At 39.2% G+C, this 25081-nt stretch overlaps 1 protein-coding gene across 10 annotated transcripts in view; it reads left to right on the plus strand.

Annotated features, from left to right (window-relative positions):
* LDB2 (LIM domain binding 2) overlaps positions 1–25081 on the plus strand; it is a 249489-nt gene that overhangs the window by 189692 nt on the left and 34716 nt on the right. For 3 of the 10 annotated variants that reach the window (XM_071556750.1, XM_071556745.1, XM_071556752.1), the window contains exons 6-7: positions 16151–16274; positions 17373–17518. In XM_071556750.1, the coding sequence (XP_071412851.1) occupies positions 16151–16274; positions 17373–17518 (270 nt within the window). Of the gene's footprint in view, positions 1–16150; positions 16275–17372; positions 17525–23693; positions 23837–25081 lie in introns of all 10 variants that reach the window. The other 7 variants (XM_071556743.1, XM_071556751.1, XM_071556747.1 and 4 more) reach the window with 6 other exon arrangements.

The raw sequence follows: 25081 nt of genomic DNA on the forward strand, positions 1-25081 counted from the left end.
AAAAAAAAAACAACGAGAAAACACCATAGGAATCTTAAGGTCTCAGTAACTCCTTCTCCATAAAACTGTCTTCTCCTGACACTAGGGGTGATAATGAGAATTTGACGATTGTTCTGTGACTTGTGTGATATTTTCAGTCCTGGCTGGAACACATTAAAAAGCTGTTTTGAAGGGAGAGGATACATTACTGTGATCACACTAGCAAAAAAAAGTTCAAACTCTGTCCTTGCTCTTTAAAAGCACTGAACTGCCTGAAGAAAATAGATGTGTTAGCATAGGCAAAATTACCCTAACCAAAGACAGAAGTGAAATTCGCATTGCCTTGCTCACATTACAAGCTGTAAATTGTATTTTTTTTAAATAAACAAAGTATAAAAAACCAAATCATAATTGTTTTTGTGGTCAGAGTTTCCAGTGACAGGCACCGTGTCTTCTGAGACATTGTGACCGCTCTGGAAATTACAGCTGAACTGCCACCAGCAGCACTAGGACCACTGCACACTGTCTGCATGCATCAGTAATGTATGGACAGTGCTATTTGCAAGAGACCACAGATTTCAGCTTCCTGATCCAGAAATGTAGCTCTGTCCATTCAGTCCAGTTTCTCTTCACTATGGAAAACAAACTGGACATTTCAGTCACCAGCCCTGTAGCTGTCACTTGGGTATACAATGTTCTTGGCATAACTTTGGCTGTGTTTCTGCTGGTAAATCAGACTGTGGCACTGTTGAGAGCTGGCATATAAATATCCACCCAGGTGAGCTGTTGGCACATTTTCCCAATTTATCCCATGCACCTTTCTCTCTCCTAGACTGTGTCTGGGTGCCATTCTTGGAGCAGTCTGGGCAAGAAACGGTTTCAGTAAGAAGTGAGATTGGGGCCATGCTCCTTTGGCAGCAGGCAGAGTTGAGCTGTGGGCACACAAGTGCTGCACTGGCACACACCCTGAGGGCTGGAGAGTGGGCCTCACCTATTTCATTTGGGAATATTGTATTTTATATCATACCCATAAGTCTGTGGTTCCATACCCATTAGTAATGTACCCTTGAGCATTGGATCATCAAGCCATATAAGCTTAAAATGGATCAGATAAGAGCAAAATTACATTTCTGTTATATTAACAGAACATCCATTGTGGAATTCACGCTGCCTTTGTTGTCTGTGCTGGACAATACCTGATCTGATGCTGGTATGGAACTGGCAGATGGTTCCTTGTATGGCATGAAGCATGCTGATACAAAAGTATCTGTCACAAATTGTAGAAAACCATTGAACTGGTCAAATTAATTTCTAGAAACAGAGCTCTCTGCATTGCTGATACCAAGGAGCTTTAACACCAGGGCTGCTGTGCTGCTGAAGCACAAACTTAGTCACACAGTTAACAGCACTGGGAGCAGTGCTGCACTGCAGTTGGTAGCACTGATACACACACAGAAGACCTTTTTCAATATTGCTGTTATTGAGAACTTCAAATGAATGGATGCATTTCAAAGACTTCCCAGAAAATACATTTCCTTTTCAGCTGGCAGCTCAGTTATTCATCTAAGTAGTCTGTGGATTAAGTAATTTGACAACCTCTGAAAGGTTTCTTTTTGTGAAACAATTGTGTGTTATTGCCCTCTCCTTTTTCCATTTCACCTGTACAACTAACCCAGAAATTCAGCACAGGCATATCAAGACACACACTGGGACCAGACAGCAACTGCACCAAGTAGTGTGTGATAATGCTGGTAACTACTGCAGCATGGGCTCATAAACCAGAGAGGAAACAGAAGCAGGGAAAGGGTTAAGAGGATTGTTCTTCCTATTTGCTTTTTAGCTCACTTCTTGATATAAGTCTCTCCGGACATGGACAAAGAGAGAGCACAGATCTTAGTCAGTTCATGTCTCAGAAGATTGTGCACGAGAGGTCAAGTTGAGGTACAACATCTTGTGTTATAATGCAGTTGAATGATTGGTATCTAATTTATTAAGCATGAGGCAGATTGGGCAATCTGTTTTTTCCAAGTGTATAGGAACTGTCAGCTCATTGGTACTTCTCCATCTTTCTGTTTATGCTATGCTGCAGTGTGGGATGGGTGGGAAGAGGCTGGACTGTCCCCATTTGGAGGCAGCTGCCACGTCATGGCACTTTTCCCTCTCAGGAGGGATATTAGCTTTGGTTCCCTGTGCACTACTTTCATGGCACAGACACTGAGACCACCGAGCACTTGTGTGAGCGGGTGGTGTAAGGCAGTGCCACTGCCGCACACAATGCCCCAGCAGAGCTGCGAGATGCAGGCGTTCTGGGAAGCAGGCACTGCACATGCCAGTGTGCTTTACCTCTACTTGATCATCATATCCACCCACCTTAAATTCCATCTCTGTTTTTCGTATAGATCCTGACAGAACAGCTCAAGTACACTGTGTACAGTCAGAGAACAAGTATTGATTTTGCTGTACCTGAATAAAATCCGTAACAGAAAAACAAACCTAATGTTGGTGTTTTGGTTTTTATCTCTTTTGACTTTTGTGCGTGGGCTTCTGTACTCGCCATCTAGCATTTGATCCACATCACATACAGAGTTGCAGCTTGATTTTTAAGATGTGCACAACCCATGCTTTGATCTGTGCAGGCACGATTTCAGAGCCAGTAAATAATTTTTCCTATGTTTTATTGCCTGTATTTAATTGAAGTGCAAATTCATAATTTGCTTCCTACCTACTAATCAGAGAATCAAATGGGCAGTTATTACATTTTTCTGGTGTAATTATAGGATCTATACCCTACTACACCAGCATTATCAAAAAGATCCAAAATGTAGTTTATCTGCAATTCTTTAGGCCAAGGGACAACTAGCCTGATCTGAAGTGTATCCTTATGTATTTTGAAGACATTGCTCTAAATTAAGTTTATTAAGATACTATTTAAATAACAGGTTTAGTATACATTCGTTATGTTTCTTACTATATTGCTATTAAAACAGTTGAAGCATTATTAATGTACATGCTATCTATACTTAAAAGCATCATTGCCTGATGGTGATAATACAGCTTCACTAGTGCATGATCTATGACTGCAAGCATTAAATACTCCCTACTTTAAAGTCATTAATCCCTACTTTCTTTGAATATGTTTAATTAAAAAGTTCCATTTTCCAGTAATTGCTGTTTTTATATAACCCCAAAATGGAATTTTATTCAGACACAAGGTCTTTTATATAAACATCCATCTGTCCACAGCACAACAGTGCTGGGACAAGTTCTGTGGATTGGGTGAGAAGTGAAGAGATTACAGAAGACTGTGTCCTTGTAAGAACTGTGAACTTTTGTCCTCTGTGTAACAGCTCTGGACGATTTTGCCTTCAGAATTTTGGTAACAAACAAGCGAATTGCAGAGTCAATAGGAGAGAAAATCATGAAACAATGGGTTTAATGCCTAGTGGAGTTGCATTATTAGTTTATAAAGCAAAGCTCCTTCCTTATTCCTTTTTTTCCTGTGTCAAGCTCTGCACTGCAAAGTATCATGCTTTCTATTTGAACACAGAATTAAGCAAACCTCAATTGCATGTATAAAAATACATAGACATATACATATCATATACTTTGTGCTTCAGGCTGAGAGATCTCTAATAAAAAGAAAATATGTTGGTATTAATATGGTTGGCATCCAAGAAATATGAAATAAATGCATGGAAGTTTGTCAGCTTATTAATCATTCCATTACAAGTGGTGTTTTTACTTTCATTGCTCAAACATCTAACCACAGTTCATTGGCTAAAGGCCAAACTAGCTTTTGCATTGGCACATTACCATGCAATGTAGTTCTGTACTTCTCTTCCATTTATTAATGCTGCAGACTTCCTACAATTCAGGCTAAAAATAGAACTGGTTATGTGAAAAACACTGCATTTGTGCTTGAGCTGCAGTATAGAAACAAGAGGATTTTATATGGATGGGGGAAGAGATTCATGACACAGAAGAGCTAGCTGCTTATACTCTGGAAAAAGCTTTCTTTTTACAAGGTTGTAGGTAAAATTAGAGTTGCTATGTACACATTAGTCTGAAGGATGAATCACAGTTGTATTGCCTCAGTTTGTATGAATCTGTGTATTTCTATTGTATGGAGGAAAGATAATTTCTTGTACAAGGAAACACAAAAATAGCACAATGTATGGAAGTCAATTTGTAAAATCAAAGGTGAAGTTTTGTTTTTCAGTATAAAGACTGTCTTCATCTGTAGCACCTATTTTGAAGTAGCTTCAAAAATTATACACTAAGCCAAAACTTCAACCTCACCATTAAATTTTTAGACTTGTATTTTGGCCAGGCATAGCATCGTCTACTGTTCCAAGTTCAGTATCTTTAAGTCAGCATTTGTTTTCTAAAGACCACTTCACCATGAAAACTTTTCTAAACTTATTTCCAAGTTGTAATACAGCTGCACACTAAAATTGTCAGCATTGAAATGCAGTCCCTACACTCTTGATCGTTTTTATAATGCTGTGATTTGTTTTGAATCAGCAGTAGTTTGAACAAGACAAACAACATACTGGATTCCATCTGAACCTAAGAGAGCTGCCAGGGACATAGGTGAAGAGTGATAGCGGATGCATTTCATAGTCAAAATGAAAAGCAGCAAAACTGATAAGGTCTCATTGTTGCACGAATAGAAAAAGCTAACAGTTTGCATATCAGAAATATCAGGTGTTAGGATTTAACTCAGAACTGCTGAATAGGAGCTTGTTTACCTTTGGAGAAATAGAGAGGAAGGAAATGTCATGCAGAAACATCACATGTGATAGTGACGGGAGATGGCAAACAAGGAAATAGACTTTTCCGATGCTGTTTCCTAGAGATACTGTTTGGAGTGGCTGTGATGGTGGATTATTAAGGAATTCTGATTATTAAATATCTGTGCTTGGCAAAGAATAAGAGAGGAACAAGCCTCTTTTGAAGTACACAACACTCTCCAAAGTCAGCCTTTTTTTGTTGTTAACTTGGTACTGTGGAAGAAATAAAATTGGTAAATGTGTTAGAAGCAGAGGCAATAATACTGAAATGAGAACAAATTGTAAGCTGTATGATTTTTGAACTATCTAGAGAAAATGAGATTAAGAAAGCTTTCAAATGTCATGTTCTTTGCACCAGACTACTGAAACACAGTGAGATTAAAACAATAGCTATTGGGTTTCTATGTAAATTCATAACCTATAATTAGATGTAAAAAAGGACATACTATTCACAGGACAAAGCTTAAGTAAAAAATATTTGGTGCAAATTGCTTAGTTCCTTCTCTTAATTACTACAGACCACCCTTAAGCCCTACCTCATGGTGGAACTCCATCCAAATCCAGTATAGGCTGAAATCAATGAATCTGCTCTGATTTACATTACAATTTAATTTTGTCTTGACAAGCTCTCTGAAATTGATACTCACTGCAATACCAAATGCAGTATAAAAGATCATACCATGCAGTCAACATAATGCACTTTGCAATGTAATTTAACACTAATGTTAAATTAAATTACAAAGATAAATTTTATGGTCTCTCTTAAAATCATTTAAGAGCTTAATTCAGATCTGAGATGTGTAAGACACAAATCTTCCCTATTGATTACGGACTATAGAGATATTTGTGAGTGAAGAATCACACAATATAATGGGCTGTCTTGGACTTTTTGTTATGATGCAGGCTTGTGATTTGATGTGTTGATCCTTAGGTTAGGATCTTTGCTGAAGGAGAAGGCTCAAGCAGGTTGTCCTCATTGACGAAAACACCAAACAACATGTATAATTTGGATGAGGACAGATTGCACCAGGACATCCTTAAGGAAAATTTAGACAATGTTAAACAAGAGTTAGACAACTCAGATTAAAGATTTTCATGGCTTTCAGAACTAAGCCCATCAGGAAGAAGATGAGACTTCTCCTCTAAGTCCTTTTGTTTTCATTAGTTGAAAATACACGCAGCAACTGGATGCAGTTTGCCTGTGTCATTAGGATTCCAGGAATATCTATTTATGTTATTGAAACCAACTCCCCTTACTTTGATTTGTCATCCAGGGAAAGGAAGGGAAGAAGATAACCTTCACTGTTCATTTTGGTATAGAGAGAGGAATGAGCCCAGCTGGGCAAACAATATTAAAAGCTCAAAAGACTTGTGTGATTCTGTGAAGGAAGGGTTTTTCAAAACATCTCCCCATTGTACAGAGGGTGAAGAGGAAAAAGAGAATTTGCTGAAAGGACATTCTTTTAACATCTGGGTAATGAGAGGAAGAGTGAATAATTTAAAGTTGCAAAGTTCTTGCAAAGAATCAAAAATTAGAAATCTATTTTAAAAAACTATGAAAAACTACAAAGAGAAAAGCAAACTGCAAACAGTGGAGCTCCTTTCTAAACACATAAACTATAGATCTTAAATAAAAAGATTAATCAAAATTGCAGGGAAAAACATTTTTCAGAGTTTGAGGGGAAGGGATTATAAAATAGTTACAGCAATGACTGAGACAGATAAAACATATTTTAATGCTTAGGAATATTGTGAAACAATTCCTTACAGCATATTCTGTAATGATGAGTGTACTGACAAAGTGATAACTAAATAAGACATATGTCAAAGTCATCTCCACAAATGCATTCCAGCATGAGTGCTTCCCCTTGCACAGGGAAAGGAGAGCACAGCTGTCCAGTTCAACATTCGTTACATGGCATCTCAAAGGTGCTTCTCACCATTCATCACTTGCAAACTGAACATGTCACTGTATTAAGTTTGCATGGGCAGGTTTTGGTAGCAGGGTGGCTATAGGGGTGGCCTCTGCGAGAAGATGCCAGAAGCTTCCCCATGCCTGACAGAGCCAGTGCCAGGTGACTCCAAGAAGGGCATGCCACTGGCCAAGGCTGTGCCAATCAGAAATGGGTGGTAATGCCACTGTCATAACATACTTAAGAAGGAAAAAATAAAAGTTATTGCGCAGACATAATTGTGGCCAGAGATGAGTGGAGTGAGAATATGTGAGAGGAGCAACTCTGCAGACACCAAGGTCAGAGGAAAAGGAGGGGGAGGAGGTGCTCCAGGTGCTGGAGCTGAGATTGCCCTGCAGCATTATACAGGCCATGGTGAAGCAGACTGTACCCAGGCAGCCTGTGGAGAAGCCCACACTGGAGCAAGTGGCTGCCTGAAGGAGGCTGTGAACCGTGGGAATCTTGTCCTGGAGCAAGCTCCCAGCAGGGACCTATGGAACTGTGGACAGAACAGCCCACCATGGAGCAGGTTTTCCTGGTAGGACTTGTGACCCTGTGGGGGACCCACACTGGGGCAGGCTGTGCCTGAAGCATTGTGCCCTGGGGAAGAGTGACCCACCTGGCAGCAGTTTGTGGAGAACTGTTGCCCGTGGGGTGGACTCACGTTGCAGCAGTTCATGGAGGACTGTCTCCCATGGCAGGGAATCCACACTTGAGCAAGGGAAAGACAGCTCTGAGCAGCAGCAGAGACAACCTGTGATGAACTGACCGTAACTCCCATTCTCCATCTCCCTGTGCTGCTGGGAGCGAGGAGGTAGCACCTGGGAAGTAGGGAGGGATGAGGGAAAGGTGGTTTTAAAATTTAGTTTGCTTTTCATTATTCAGCTCTGATTTTGTTAATAATAAATTCAATTAATATCCCCCAGCTGAGTCTGTTTTGCCTGTGATGGTATTTGGTGAGTGAGCACTTCAGGTTTAGTTTCAGTTTGGCACAATAAGGAGGCCCCTCAAATGAGGTTCTTAAGGATGGGTTTGCTCAGTTCTCTGCAAAGCATTTCAGTGGCAGTTCTGCAGGAACAGGGACATTGACAGGAATGCTTTCCTTGTTACAAAAGTGTTGAACCCAGAGCCCTTCTACTAACCTGGGCACACTGCAGGGTGTGAGGAACTGCAATCCTGGCTGGGATGCAAGCAAGCAAGGAGAAAGAAACTTCTTGAATGGTAAAGGAGGTTGAGTTCCCCAATGTCCAGGCACCTGGTTTTGATATTGTCATGGTGCCAGCACAAGGAAGGGTAGCATTTATAGCCACAAGAGCTAACAAAGTTTCCATAACCACCTGAATGCCTCCAGAATGAATGAAGGAGAAGGCACTGGTGGAAGCTGTTAGCTAGCTGACATGTAAAGAGGCCAGGGGGAAAAAAAAATAGGAAGGAGAAATTAAACTGGGGTCCAACACAGTAACAAGAATTATCTGCAGCACTGGTGATGGTTGTCCTGTGTTAGGATGTCTTTCCTATCCGCTCATAATATTTGCCTGGAAAACTGTGTTTTTTAAGCTTAGTCCTACCTGAAATGAATGTTGCTTCTTTCCATTATCACTATTGCTGGGAATTGAAATGGCTGCAGATACAAAGCAGTGTAAAAACATGATGAGCTATGTAGCTTGGGAGCAATTGAGCAGCTGAATGCTGCATTATTGAGAAATCATTTGCTACCTCTGGGTGTTAGTGAGAAACTGGAGAGTCCTAGACTGGCATTCAGGGCAGAGCACAGGATGAATAAACATTACTGAGTGCTGAGTATTTACTAGTGAATCTAGCATGGAGCTTCAGCAGTTGCATGTCATCCCCCTGTGTCTCGCAGAGTTGGCAACACACACAAAAGGAATAGTGAATGCCAGGAGCCTTGTGGCAGAATTGTTTCCTAAATAACCAAATTATCAATGAAATTAATGACATTTTGTTTGAAGTGCAGCAGGCAAAACAGCCATATTTTCAAGTGACAACATGTAAGAACCATTTAAATATATATCAGTAGTCCCCAAGGGACTTGTAGATAGCTACATGAAATTGTTATTTTTACATGCATACCTTTCCATTGCCAAATTACTCCTGGCTTAGTATTTTACCTCTTATCCAGTTGAGGTTAGGAATCTCTTTAGAACGAGGGGCTCAGTAGTTTGTAAAATACATGTATATCTCTGGCATTGTATAAATAATAATAAGCTGTAGATGTTAATGATCATTAATACTGCAGATGTTAAGGTAGAGATTCTAATTCCTAGTTTCTTAGGTGATTGCAAATATAATTATTTCTTGACTTAGCATGGTATGTATTAAAAAACATGGAACCTTCTCCAGTGCAGAGTGATGGCTATTAAGTATATCCCAGTCCCAGAATCTGCTCTTGATATGGTATTGTGCTACAGAAACTTGTCCTGAATTTTTTAAACTTAACATAAAATATCCACTCCACATGGTTTTGGAGATGTACTTGAAATATGAGCCAAGTTCAACCTGATGCAGCACTGCCTTGCTGAGCCCTGAACTAGTCTAAAACAATTTCTTTGAGAGGTTTGATCCCATTCATATCAATGAGATTTTAAATCAAAGTCTAAAGAAAGTATTTTTAGTAACAGTTTTAAACCTTTTGATTACTATCTATTAAAATAAAATGTGCCTACACCATATTTCCAAGCAGTTTCTTACATCCTTCTAGATACCAAAAGCTCATATTGTTCCCTACCTATGTAACAAACCTAAGGACTTCACTCCTAATTTAAAAATTTTTGGCACAGAAGGAAATGGAAATATGGAGAAAACAGTAATCACAGTGAAGAGCCCAAGGATTACTTTGTGGTACTGGAATAACTTAAGCTATTGAGGCTAAGAGCTACCTTTTCAGACTGTCCCACAGATCATCTACACTTTCACTAAAATAAATGATCCTATGCAGACTGGATTTTGAATATTCAGTTTAAAATAACTTGGTTTTTAATTTAAATTGAAGCACCTACTCAATTTGCTGCTTGCTACACTACTGCAAAATTTCAAAATTGAACATATATTTATTCCATGTATACCATTACATGAGATGTACAATGAACATTTATTAGTGTCCACATCTCAGCAGGAGTGCCGTGTCTCTTCAAAAAGGGAAAGCAGGTAGCAAGAGTAGTAAGCTGAGTGATGGGAATCTCAAAACCCCTGTTTTGGACTTTTCAAACAGAGAAGGAGCATGGATATAGTTGATCCACTGAAATGTACTGATGGAAGAGACTAGTATTTGACTTGACATACTGGGCAAGAACTTAGAACAAAGGCAAAGCAATCCCCTCCAGAAAAACAAGTATGTAAAAAAACCACCTCATTTCTTTCAGTTCAGAAAAACCCCCAAACATTTCTCTTTTATATCTCCATGTTTTTAATGGAAAACAAAGACGTTTTTTAAGATGAAAATGTTCTGTATTCTCATATGATTCTTAAAAAAACAAGCTATTTTGAGCAGTGAATTGCAAGCCAGCCAGTGAAAGAAGCAGCAATATGTTCCTAGGAAATTTTCATTCCTCCCTCTGTTCTGCAGAGGAATGACACTTACATTAGTTCTGAAAAACAAGTATAAGCAGAGAAATTTAAACTCAGCTATAAGCTTTCTCTGTTTCTAACTCCAAAGAATGAACTTTATTAAGGACTGCAGCGATGTGTATCTGTTTCAGTGCCATACTGCTGGGAGAGCAGAGCACTCATACAGGGCTTTGAAACCACTCCAGGAAGACAGACTCTCAGGTGTAGCTCTTTCATAGGGACTGAAAAATATCCATAATGTGTCCCCCTCCTCATCACAGATGTATAAGTAACATATCATGGACCTCTGGAAATATATATCTGTGAATATATTTAAAACAGCGTGCAGAGACATTTCAATTCTTTTAAGAGATCCTGCCCCACTGAAGAAATGGGACCTTTCCCAGGGAAATGCACTGGGGCCAGAATTTCACTAGCACCATCAGCTGGAGTTGTTTTCTTTAGAGCACATACAGGGTATGCAGAGGGAAGACTGTATTTCAGCATAGAAATCAAATGTCGTTGTGTTTAGATTTGTTGGTTAATAACTCAGAATGTTTGTGAAGGATAAAAAATGAGCTCTAAAAGAAAGCACTGAACCCCTTCAAGGCTGCACATTGTATTCTAGGTATACCTTCACTGTCAACATCCTACCTGAACATTAGGCAATGATTAATACTCCCATTCAAATGGGGGTTTTGTCAATTTTAGGAAGGGTTGTAAATCTCCATGAGCTCCGAATTTGCAGTAGTGTCTATAATTTTCAAGAGATTAATACAGGCATTCAACCAGGAGGTCTCGAGCATCAAAGAGTTAAAACTACATTTCAGTAAAACTTCAAGGAACACTCTAGTCACTGCCTGGTTCCCTGCTGGCTCATTCAGGAAAACTGATGTTACATTATACATTAACATCTGTAACCGTCATCTACAAGAAAATTTTAGTTAATTCCATTTTTCAAATTGTGGTTAGTGAAACGTTTGCTTTTACAGACAAAATGGATAACCATGGGAAGATACGTGAAACTTGCTTCTTTTGCTAGACTGTGACACTCACTGGCTGACCAGCCCTTACTGACCAGATATGTTTCCTGATTTAAGGCAACTGGCTGGGTGATTATGTCAGTCTCACCACCTAAGTATTTCAAGACTCGAGTCTCACTGATTTCTCTTTAAAATGCAAAAAAACCATTGAAAAACTGAAGGGCTGCAGTTCTTTTGTGCTGCTGGCATGGAGGCAGGGAAGCCTGTTAGCTGGGGCAGCTCTGCCACCTGCAGCTCAGCGCCGGCAGAACCGCAGCGTCTTCACCAACCACCTAACCTTCCCTCCTGCAAATCTAGTGGAGACAAGATGTTTCACTGAAGAGGGTAGTTGCTAATTAAATTAGCAATAAAATACATAAGCTTATGGTATGCAAAAGTAAAGTAAAAGAGAGCTTTCACATCAGTCTTTCTGCTAATCTTCACTGCTACCAGAATGAGTAGCTGTTCTCGGAAGAGAATAAAACCCCAGGATTAGAACAAAAATCATAAGGCTAAAACTATTCTTGGTGTGACCAGACTGATCTCAGAGCTGAATATGGCCCTTTACCAATGAAGGCTGGTTTGGGCTCTGCTGATAACTGAAGTATTACAGGAAACTGTGTGTGGATCCATATTCTCAGAATCCTCTAACTCCTGTCTGCAGTGCCTCCAGTATCTCCTCGTATAACTCCCTTCTTAGAACACACTGTTTTTTGAAACCTGTAAATGCTAGTCTTCTCCTCTAAAATAAAACATCATTTAAAAAAAAATCAAATCCTTACAGACGTGTTTTACTAACACAAAAACCCCAAAACTCCATGTGCATAATAATGTTCTATACTTTCACCTCCCTGAGCCTCAAGGGTATAACACTACCATTATTTCAAGTTGGATCCAAACCCCATAATTGATGAATTGTCCATAAGATCCATATAGAACTCTAGGAAAATCACTGTCACTCTACAGAGTAATAAAATGTGTGCATGCATCCCTGTGTGTTCTGGGTACTCACAAATATAGGGTTCTCATGCCAAAGACTTCCCTCACTGTGAAGTGCTGCGTTCACCTCTAGTGCTGAGTCCAACTCGCAGCTATGGCAGTGAAACAGCAGCAGTTCTGCAGTAATGGTCAGACATCACAGCAATGAGTTCAAATAAGAAAAGATGGCTGGAAACCAATTCTAATAATATTGGAATACTAAGCATCATGTAGAGTTCTTTCAGTAAGTTTTCGTACTGCAGAGGGGAAATATATAATCTATTGCGATACACATTGTTCCAAGTATGTTTTAAAGCTAAAAGAAATATAATTTTTCTTTGAACTTTGGGCTTTGTTCACTTGCCCACATGATTAAGACACATTCTAGTGCCTGAAATATAGAGGCCTTCTGGGACAGCAAGAGCGATCTGGTGCATCAGATTCCACATCACCTTGGGAATTTCAGCTGGCACTGGTGTGAGCAAATGAGTCCTACCTTTAGTGCTGCCTGAATGTGGAGCTTGGAAATATCTAATTTTTTCTTGTCAAGCATTGCCATTAAATATTATGCATTCCTAGGAATGTAGAAATTACTCCTGTAATCATACATCATCACTGCTCTAAATTCTGGAAGTCTTCAGGGTATTTTCCTGGGTGACTGATTTCAAGCTGTGAGGAAATTCCTTGTAGAAGTGATTGGTTTTGTTGGTGTTCCAAATATTACTAATACAGTAAAGACTTGCATGTTTTGGTATTATCCAGTGCTGGAAAGAGTGTTAAAGAAGAAATCTCACAGAGTGAGAGGAGGTGATCAGTGGGGAATAGGCAGCCTAAACATCTGGCTTCTTCTATATGCCAGTGAATGTAGGAGTTTAAAACATTTTGTTAGCTTTGTTTTAAGAAGTCACTCTGTAAAATGGTGCAGTCAGCCCAGCCTGCCATTTACCCTGCTCACTAATGGTTGAACATGGCAGGTGGTTTTAGTCAGCCAAGCTCTTAAGTGCACCACATTTTTAACCTTGCTTTTTTGTAAAACCCAAGCCACTGATTGTCACTAGCAAGTTCTTCAGACTTAAGATAATTGGGGCACTATCTTTTCCTCTTACAAGGATTTGGTTCTGATTCACTTTAGATTTCAAGTAGGTCTCAAAGATAACTGAAAAAGACTGTGAGATTTAATATTAATCATTTTTAATCCAGACCATTTTACACTCGTGACAAATTCACATGAGCTAGATGCATTTAAAACTACAGAGTGCAATGCCCTCCTATTACTCAAGCATTCAAAGCTGACCTTAAAACTTGCAGACTTCAGAGGGAGAAAACAGTTGTGAATACCCCCAGATGAGAAGAGGAATTAACATGAGTCCATGCAATTCCCAAGTATCCAGAAGATGAGACTGTCCCAAATCCTAGTGTAGGGCACTCAGTGCTTGTATTTTGACTCTACACATGTGAGGTCAGTCAGGCATTTCTACATTTTGGGTCTATAACCCATTTTAATCTTGTGTGTGAAGTGAAAGAGATTATAGACAGGATTAGCGGTCAAGATATCTACAAGCAGCAGGGACAGCATAGTCCTCAGTGCACATTACCGCTACAGCACAATAGAAAATGTCTTTGCCAAGATGATAAAGAAACATTCTCTTTGTTGCCAACAATAAACATATAGGGAGGAGTAAGTGTGTCATCTGTAAAGTGCCCCTAAGGAAATCTTGGAAGACCCTACATGTATATTTACATATTTTTAGTCCCAGCAGCAGAAGAGCAATGTGAATCTAGTCCTTTGCCCGGGGTAACTAGTTTGTTCAGAATTATCACAGCTATCTTTTTCATGCTTGTTACTATCTGCTTATAATGAGAAAATTTAGGCAGCTGTGCCAGAAACCCAGATTTTTGAGACCAAAACAATGGTGTCCACGCTAATCATGAATATCTCTCTCTTTCTCTCTCAAATACACACACAACCACACATGAAACCTGAGCAAGTGCCTGCAGGTTTCAGAATAAATTGAAGAAGAACTCAAAATACAGCGCTTCTTTCACAGCATGAACTGGATCCTGAACATATTTTAGGACCTGGTGCTTTTAATTTTTGTTAAAATATTGAACTAGAGGAAAATCTGAGACTAAAGTGATAGCAGAGATTTGATAGCAGCTTTCTGTCTATTAGATTATCTTGTAGATATTTATCTACAAAAATATGTAAAGAACTCTATGTAAGAAAAAAGTCAATGAGGCAACTGCAGATTCAATTTCTGCAATTGGAAAAAAATAATTTCTCATACTGAAGCTCTTCATTCTCCCTGCTGCTTTATGTTATCTCTCCTTTAACTGCTGTTAATGAAGGGCTCATCAAACGGCAGTGCCAATACACAGTAATATTTAAATGCTGAATTAGTCTCTTAGTCCTCATGGCAGCTCCCTTTCAGCTATTTTCCCTGCATACTTTGCATTTCCATTTATATGGATGAGAGTGGGGTGCACATGGGGAGAATGGAGCAAGCATTGATGGGTTTTGCAGCCCAGAGAGAAGAATTTGCCTCCTGTCTTACATATTTGTAAAACCATGAAGGGAAAACAGCTCCTGCAGAACTAAATCCTAGATGCTCCTTCAGCAAAACTTGCTAAAATTAAGTAAATAACTCAAGACATGGCTTAAGTTATCCCTTTCTGCAGTTGCCATTCTAACTCATAATACCTTGATCAACTTGTTGCCTTACTTTTACTGTTGGTAAAAAAACCCCTGTCCCTGCTTCTAAATGCAATTCTGCTTTGAAAAGTGACTAAAAATGGCATGCAGAGTCCATTTTTATTCTGTGCCAGCTACTTCCTTATCATATGTGCTCAGTTAGTAAGGAACCTTTTCCTCCTATGTGCCAGCCCTGCAAATTTCAGGTGGAACCTACAAGTCAACCTGGTTTTTTTCTTATGTAGGATGACTGAAAACCAGGGATCCTGCAAGCAAGAGTAACCCCTCAATTACATATGTGCAATTCTGTAGTCTTCTATGGCTTTGTGTCAGATTTAAATGACTGGAAACGATTCTGTGGTGATAAACAGGAAAGAATAGAAACTAGCTCAGTGTTCCTTAAGCTGGATCTGCTGTGCTAACAGGAGTAAAAAGCGGTGAACAGCAATTTAATTATTAAGGGAACAGATAGAAAACATATGACTCTATTTTAGGAAGAAAGGTGTTGCTTGAAATCCCATGTTTTCACAAATCTTCACCTTATATATTCACCATTCAAGCAGACAAGGAAAATAAAATGCTTTTCACTTTTCTTGGATATGCCATTCATATGATAGGAACAGTATAGTCCTCATAACACAAGAAAAAAACCCAAATTATCTGAATTATTTTCATGCAATAGCAAGACAAAAGATCATTTATGAGAACTCGTCTTTGTGGAGTGCAGCAAGTCAGAAGAACACTGTGTGTACATTTTGCTGTATGAGAATGATAACCCACTGCGGGCATTTTATTATTTATTAATTAATCTTTGCAGTTTATCAATCAAACATGAACATCTACTAGTCTTCTGAAATCTCCGTAGCCTGATAGACCAGAGTTGAAGTTTATCTGATATATCCAAAAAAATACCTAAGAGAGCAAACAGTGAGCAAAAGTTTTCCAGATTCAAAGTTTTGATCCTAGCAAATACCAGTGCAGATTAAACTGAACTGTGCAATGCATATTCTGTTAGCAACAGTAAAAAACCCAAACAAACAAAAAACAAACAACCCCAAACAAACACCAAAACCAAACCAAACCCCCAAAGTATAATTTCCAGTTATGAAAATACTGATGAATAAGGGCTTTGCTTGGATGAAACTGTTCTATTCTGATTTTTTCTTCCAGTTGTGTGTAATACTGGAGCCAATGCAGGAACTGATGTCAAGACATAAAACTTACAATCTAAGTCCTCGAGACTGCTTGAAGACTTGCTTATTTCAAAAATGGCAAAGAATGGTGGCCCCACCAGGTATGTTTCATTTCCAGTATTCCACTTATTTCATAATAAAATTAATGGAGAAACAATAGGAAAATATACTTCTAAAGGAAAGTAATTAGCACTGCTCCAAAAGCAAGCCTGAAAATTATTCTGATGATTTATGATTTGTCTGACACAACTGATTTATAGATATGCACATTCAGATAGTTTCACTATGACTAGGATATAATTTAGTAGAAAAAATGTGTGGATGGAATGCAAAATGCCTACTGGCTCCATTAGAATTCATCGTTTATGTAATCCAGCTTCCTGCTGTGACTCTGAAATTACAGCTACAATTCATAATTAATTGTCTTTTAGACTAATATAAAGTTATTTACAGACCTGAACCTAATCTCTTTCCTCTTACACCTCGAAATAATAATTCTCTCTATTTTCAGATTATAAAGGTTTGTATATCTAAGACTATTCGCATGGGTGCCCAGGTCAAATTTTGAGAAGTACAATTGCCCCTCTGTTCTTTGCCAGTTTAAGCAAAGCTGTGTAATTGTCCTGATTTGGTCTGAGTTTTGAAGGCTTGCAGGGAAATGGCATTCAGCAGCACTCTCTGGGAGAGGCAGTTTTAAAGGTGAAGGCCACAATCTGAGGCTCAAGGAACTCAAACAGTAGCTGCTTGTGTGCTGCATCGATGGCAGCAGCAGGGTAGAAAGCTTCCTTGAGCCTTTGTCTTTGGCTGGGTCAGGTGAGGCTGTACCCTACATCAGAATGAGACCTGGATTTTTGTTTAGCACTGTTGTAACTTCAGCAAGTTACACAGTCCCTTTGAGCATCATGATACTTAGCATGATACTCTCACTGGTAAAATGCTTTCAAATATCTTTATAGATAATGCTGGGACAATAAGCTCTGGTAACCATTATACAAAATTGAAAGCAGATGGCATTGGTGTGGGTCCAAATATCATTCTATGGTTTGTATGTTAAATCTACTACCACTACTATTACTACCATTAAACTTAGAAATTTAAAACTTTATGAAAAAATATTTCAACACTTCTGCTTATGGATCATTTTAGTTCATGCTTTACAGTATCTGCCATTTGCTTTCCTTCTTATCATTTTATTGCAGCAGAACCCACAAGACAACCGACAACCAAACGGAGAAAAAGGAAAAACTCTACCAGCAGCACTTCCAACAGTAGTGCTGGGAACAATGCAAATAGTACCAACAGCAAGAAAAAGTCAGCTGCTGCAAACCTGAGTCTATCAAGTCAGGTACCTGTAAGTCTCGCTTTCCTTTTAGGCCTGAATCGCTTACCATGCTTTAATTCTTTCCTTTGTAAAAAAGGTGCATTCTTGAGTCAAAACTATCACAAGCAAAAGGCAATCTTGCACAGTGTGCTGTGGAAGCTGAGGAATTAGAGGAGAGATGTGAAGAAACTGTTCTGCAGTGCAGCTTTAACAAAGGACCCACAAACACAGGTGTCCTGAGGATCAGATGTGATTTTTTAAAGGCCTGGGCCAGTTCCCCTTCTTGTCAATGGGAATCCTTCCACTAGTGGTGGGACTCAGATTAGAACTCGTGGTTTTAGACATAGCATGAGCCTTGCAGACTTCCATTTGCCAGGTGCTAAGTGAGGATGCATCCCTGTGGTGCAGGACAGCTGTACCTGAGGAAGCTGCTGGTCTCCCTGCGTTAATACCTTAACTCTAATTGGTGCCAAGTTCAGGAACAGGTGCTGAACGGGAACAGGTTATGAATTAACTTACCTGCAGGGGTTATCTCCTTTTCCAACTACTCCACTTGCAGAGGGTAGATCCCCTGGAAAATGTCTCAACTTATCCACCCTGCTAACTGTAACTGTTGACATCCTAATTTTATAGGGAGGCACCAAGTCATTTCCAGAGTAGCAACCATACCAGCACTAATAATGTCACATTTACTGCCCTAGTCACAATATAGGGGTAATCAGACCCGAAATTGTGACAAAGTGTGCCTTAGTCAATAAGGAGATAGCGTATGCATTTTAAAGCTTGGGCAATTAATTTCATATTATAGGAAACATAAAGTTGTATACTGGGAATAACATGCAGGGATTTTTATTGAATTTCTGATCAGCAGATAGGAAAAGGGTAGGTCTCCTCTGAAACCTGACAAAGAATATAGGCCTTTTGTTAGCACAAGGCAGACACTTCCTACGAAGCTTGAATAACCAGATAAAAAAAGAGGAGTAGACTAACACCAGTGAAATGAAATGAGGATTTTTGTTTAGCAACTGATTCAGCAATCCACTAGTTTACAGAAGCTTTGGGCTTCAGTCCATTAAACTCATATTTCCTCCTTGTCATATTAAAATTTTCACATGACTTTCATCCCCAGAGCCAGATTCTTTCCCTAATATAGGCATCTCTGTGTTTTTCTGGCAGCACAAAACAGTCAGAATCCAGTTACCTGATCCCCTGGTGACAGAGACCAATCTGACTCACTGACAATGTCTGCCATAAAAACCCTAAGATCAATATTCAAACATATTTAAGAAAAAAACAGTAATTAAGTGCAAACCTGAACAACCAATTAGTTCCCTACTGTCTCTCAAGTTTACAAGACAGTAAAATCACTTTATCTCAACTACTCCCTGCTCTGAGTTCAGTTCAGTAAGATCAGAATCTGACCCATGGCCACCCTTCATGCTGCCCCTCCCTGAAGAGACACCTTTTGTTGGCTTCAGCAGTAGCCATGTGTATTTGTACATTTGAGTGTAATTGAGTCCTCTGATGGTTCCCTCTCACTCCCATTGATCCTGAAGCTGACTTCAGGTACTGAAAGTATATGCCTGACAGACAAAGTAGTCAAGACTGCTCTTCCTGGTGGACATGATAGTTAAGCATCTGAGACATACTGGTGAAGTTTATCATGGTATGGATTTTTAGCTTTCATTTACTTTCAGGATGTTGCGTAGTTAATGTTTTTCAATATTCTTGCTTTCTCTACCGGAGTAGGAAAATGATCCAAGCTCTTTCATATGGTGGATCAGGTTCCATTTTTAGGACACTTCTCCTTTCCATCTGCAAAGTGGAAAATGCTTAGCTGTTTGATTTGACATACTAACAGCTCTTTCCATCTTCCCCACAGCAAAGATAGCAAACCAGATGGAACTGATGGTTGGACCACCCTGTAGAGTAGACAGAACTTAAAATAATTTTAGCAGTAGGATATTTTGGTGTAAAACTATTCAATGCTTTTCAGTTTAATAGACAGCTGTTAGCACATTTCTTCAAAATTATGTATTCTTTGAAGTGGATTTTATTACAGGCATACCACTGCCTTCTGAAGTTAGTTGCAGGTAGCAGTAACTTGCTTTCTGTTTCTTTCCCATAACTGTACCTTAAAATATATCATTTAGTACTTAATGCTTGGTTTCCCTTATATGCAATAGAAGACAGATCCTTGAACACATTTTGGCATTTTTCAACTCATTAAAAGCTTCCTTTGACCATACAGTTTTTTGTGAATGGGACTTTACTGGTCAGTATAAAAAAAATTCTACTGAAGTAATTAATTTTCTGAGTGAAAAGCATTTCTTCCCTCCTTACTAGAGGAATGGAATCACTACCTCTTCTATCCAGACAACTCACATAAACAGACCTATTTTTGGTTTAATTTTTCTCATCGTCCTCTCTGGAGAACCCTGACAATGAGCTCATATTCACATCAAACCTGGATTAATATGAAGTCCTGCAGTCCAGCTTTCTCTTTTTCTCCAATGATTTCTTCTGAGTCAGCAAAGTCAGTCTCTCCACCATAAGGACATTGAATTCCTAATTTCCTGTCACTTTTACGCATTTTTGTTGCTTTCTTTCTGATAGGAAAACAATCCCGGTTAGACAATGTTTTCTTAGCCTCTATTCTATGTAATGTTTCTTGGTTTAGGACATTAGTAATTATACATTTTTGCTCCTATAGTAATGCTGTGTACACTGGCAAATGTGTGAACTTCCCATACACCTCATCCACTCTTCTCACTCACAATATTAACTTCATTTTCTCTTATGAGGTCTTCATGCCTGGAGAGGCAAATAGCTTGTTTAAGATAGTGTCCAGAAAACAGCTGAAATTCCAGGAGCTGTGACAAAGCTTCACAGAGTTTTGTCATTTTCCTCACAGCCCCTTTCAGCTCTTCAGATAAATATATTGGGCTGAGTAAATCTTGGTAAATGACATGGAATGGACTTGTCACATAGACATTCTTCTAGTAGGATGTGCCATTTTGTCTACCTGCATTATTTTCTGATCAGTTCCTCAGGCTAGGACAGTGCTGCCAACACAGAGCCAAGCCCAGAAAGTGAAACGATGTGGTTGTATTTCCATGCACGGGTCAGGTTGGCACTGCATCCTGAAGCTCAGTTGTTGAAGCCTAATCAATCAGTATCATTTGTGCTCTTTGGCTTTAAATTTATTAGCACTTTTACAGCGCTGACACATTCTGATAAATCTCTAATACCATGGTCTTTAAAAGCATCTTAAGGGTCTCTGCCAGTGGGTGGCTATGCATCTTCCCTCTCATCAGTAACTTGAAAAGGTTCAGTCTTAGTCCATCCTCTTGTCTCTAACTATCGTTTATACTTTCTCAACTATGATAGATGAAGTGCAAAGTTTTGCCCTTTTGACAGTCACTTGCACTCTATTGCAGCCATTTTCCCTTATGATGGTGGGAAAAACATTGATTTCTGTGATTCTGTTAGTTCTCAGCCTACTGATTACAGACCTTCTTGCCAACATGACTCTTCTGGTGCAAGTCCCTTGTTTAATACCTATTCTACATATTTCATGTGTCCTACATATATCCTGCATTCTTAAAACAAATGTAGTTAGTCAGTGTGCTACATCACTGCACCACACAACTCATGCTAGGTTGGCCCATTGCTTGTCCAGTGATGCTTTTGACTCAAATTCTGTAGGTGCTGAGGCAACTCACTGCAGTGTGCTGGAAGTAGAACAAAGTGCTGCTAAAGTCCCTCCAAAAGCACAAACACAGAAACATTTTTCTCACAGGAAGTTTTCTTCTCTCAGGCTCTCATCGGTGCGGGCTCAGTACTACCAGTGCTTCCCACAAATGCCTTGGCTGGTTTTAGTGCATAAAAAACCCAACAGAACAGGGACTGAGAAGCTGTAGTCCACTCAGCTGTCTTAGTCTCAGCAGATACCAGTGATTTAAACTGTTCTTGGATTTGTTCATGTTCTCAATCACACCTAATCTTTGGAAGAAACATTAGCCTATTGGGCAGAAACTGGAGTTACCAGTTTCCTCTTTCCTCTAAATAAAGAGCAAAGATGAGCAAGACTTCTTCTGCAAGGTTCATAGAAAACTTGCCTTTCTAATGTCAGTCTTCCTATGATTCAAAGAAATTAGTTATCTAATTTGTGTGTGTCATTGCCTTATCACTTACACAGCACTAATAATTTCCTCTGATATTTGAAGTTAGCTGAAGTCTTTTCTAAGTCTTTGCTCAGTTTTCAAGCCTATTTACTGGCTGAAATCATATTCCCCAGCATTTTTCATATTCTTCTGTTTCAAATAAAACTTTCTTGTAAGCCCAGGCCCTCGTACTGTAGAATAGTGAGTTGTTCACTGTGATCTGTTGATTACAGGTGTATGCAAGATAATCAGAAGGGGTCCATACAGCCATTATCACTTTAATATCACTTTCTGTTAAGTTTAAGAAAAAAGGGCACATTGATCGGTTTTCATATTTGACAGCAATGAACAACTCTCACAAACTTTAAGAACCATTGCTCCAGGCTGCTCCCAGTCATCATCACAGAAATTAATAGGTGGATTTTGCTTTCATTTACTAATGAAGATCCTGTTGAGTGTAATACTGTAACATGAATCCAGTTCAATACCATTTGTGTTGAAAAGAATAAAGCATCTCTACATGCCACTAAGTAAATTAAACATTCTTTGTTACATCCAGAGACTTTATTAGAACCATCTTGCACTCTTTAAGCAAGTTACATACCTCAATAATCTCTCTTTCTCTTTGTAGTTCTCTGTAAGCTCCTCAGAAACCAAATCCATAAATAAACCTGCCAATGTGGAAGGGAGCAATTCAATCTCTTATGTGTTTCAGAAACAGAGGGTAGGTTTAGGTGGTTTGTAATGGATGTTGTAGAGCCACAGCTACAGTTCCAAGGCCAGAGATTAGGGGCAGAAATTATCCCATGTCTCAGAACTGTGCAGAATCTAAGATTTTGTCGTATGGAGATGAGAGAGAATAAATTGGTTTTCAGTTTTTGCGCTTAAGGAAAAATATTCCAAACAAGACCAGAATGTCAAGTTAACAGGGAAGATTATGATGAAATGTGAAGGATTTTCCTCTAGAAAGTGTTTACTCTGAAACCTAATTAAAATGTCAGTTCTGTTTCTATAGATCATTTCAAAACCAATGTCAGTTTGATGCTTTTGTAGTGGAAACAGTGACCATGATGGGTGTGGGCAGCAGTGCAACTCTCAGTCATTAGTAATTTTTGTGGTAAGGAGCTAAGAAGTGATTATTGAAATAATCAGCACTAACATAATTCCCTAAGAAGGAAAGCAGGAAGACGTACCCTTCTTCTTTTGACTTAGCACTTAGAGGTACGTTAGCTGCTAAAACTAGTGCAACATTCAGTCCTTGGAGTATGAGACATGCTTGAACAATATATTTGATAGTGTTAGGCATTTTTAATTATCTTAGGCTTGTGAAGCAATGTTCTTCTATTTCTGAGGACTGTGACACGTGAGCCAGGATCTAATCACTGTAACACACCTAGCAGGGCTGTGTATTAACAATAGCACAGATGGCAGGCATAGGGATGGGGAATTTAATATGGCTCATGAGACATTTTTACCTCCAGACTTATACTAAGACATTGTTTAGGTATAGAATGATCCCAAGTTAAAACGTTTAGTTACACAACGGGGCAGAGCAGAGCTAAATTTTGAGTCTTGGTATAAAAAAAGATGAAGCCTAAGAAGTGACCGGTCTGTTAAATAGAAGTTTTTATCTGAGTTATGTACAAAGTGATCTCTGTGTATAGCTTTTATGCACCAATTAAAGTTTGGATGGCAACTAGGGTTATTTCAGGATGAAAGGTATGATATACATGCAAGCTGCTTTTGTGGTTATATTATAAAATAATACATTTCTATCACATAATGTAAAACAACCACTGCTTTATTTATAGTACTTCACTGCAACCATATTTTACTATCGTGAGACATTCCTTGACCAAAAATGTTGTTTCTAATCACAGAGTAAATTAATAAGATTGAGTGACTACAGTCTAAATCTTTTTTAAACTAACCTAGTCAAATATGTGCTACCATAACTAGGCCATAGCAGTGTGTGCTGCCGTTCAAGAGACTAGGGTTTAATTCTTGGATTCTGCTTCTCACTCCATGAGCAGGAGCTAGGAGCACTCCAGAGCTGCAGCCTCAACCCTGGGAGGGATGGAGCCTTGTGTCATTCAACAGCAGTGACCCCCACTGGCCAATTTAAGGAGAAGCATTGAGGGGCTCTAAAAGGAGTCACTTCCAGTCCTCCTCAGAGGTTGGTGGTCATTGCACGGGATCTAGTGAGTGGAGGTTCAACGGGGTGCAGTCGGTGGGGTCTTCAGCTTTCAATCTGAGGAGCAGAATCTTCTCTGGGGAGGAAACAGCATGTGCGCTTTCCTGAGACACTATTTTTGCCTGACATAAGTGGCAAGATTGTCAAGAATTTTTTTTAATGTCCTGTAACTAATGTTGTTTAAATAGAATGAGGGAAAAGTCCACTAACCTCAATATAATTGCAGTTTAAGTCTCAGAAAGAGACTCAATAGCATGGAGGGAAATACCAGTGCAAACTGTCCTCTCAGTGGGTGTCATTATCCTAAAGGAATAATATTTGCAAAGAATATGAGAAATTAGAGATGGAAATACTTACAAGGGGATTGAACAGCTCCCCACTGATGCGCAAATGTTTCCTACCACAGATTGAGATTTTTCCCAGCCCAGCGTTAGGTGACCTGAGCAGCAAAGTTAGCACTGTTCCAGTGGGGTTGTTAATCCTCAGTCTGCCATTGTCAGTAACAGGAATTTTGTCTCAGCAGTGGGGATTACATTTTTGTTCACTTAATGTCATCTTAGTACCCTAGTTTACCTCTTCTCAGATGGGTCTAAAGTGATCGTCTTCCTTTCAGCAATTGCAGTTGTTAAGCGTATTTACCCCTTCCGATCATTTGGTGGATGTAATACATGTTCAGTTCTTTCATGTGGCCTCCCCAGCCAGCTGTTCTAGCCCCATAGTGATTTTTGATGTGCTTCTCTCAGTCTCCTTCAAGTCGCTGACCTCTTGCTGGTGTGGCAACAGGGAGAACTTGAGGCCCATACTCAAGAACATTGAAGTAAAAGGAACTGTTGCCACCTCGGTCTGTGATTCTGTGTTTCAGCCACTGTGATCCTTTTTGCTTGCCATATCACACTGCACACCTCAAAGCCAACCTGCTGTCCTCTGCCAGGTCTCTCTTGTCATTAATGCTCTCGCAATACAATGGGGTCAGGTCTGGTTCAGCAGTGCATACTATATATTGTCTGTTGTTTAGAAGGATGGAATAAATTAGAATAAACTTTTGCTTATGAACACCTTTGTCTTTAAAACTTCTATGTCTCAAAGCTGTGTGTGAGTTTTATTTAACCAAATATTTTATGGATATATGGAGTTACAAAATATAGACAAAGTGAAGAAGAAATCATGTAACAGTTTCCATATACTCAAAATTTTTTTATGTAGCACAGGCTGAAAATTTGATAAAAA

This window comes from Pithys albifrons, chromosome 5 (genome assembly GCF_047495875.1).
Source record: "Pithys albifrons albifrons isolate INPA30051 chromosome 5, PitAlb_v1, whole genome shotgun sequence".
Lineage (NCBI taxonomy): Eukaryota > Metazoa > Chordata > Aves > Passeriformes > Thamnophilidae > Pithys > Pithys albifrons.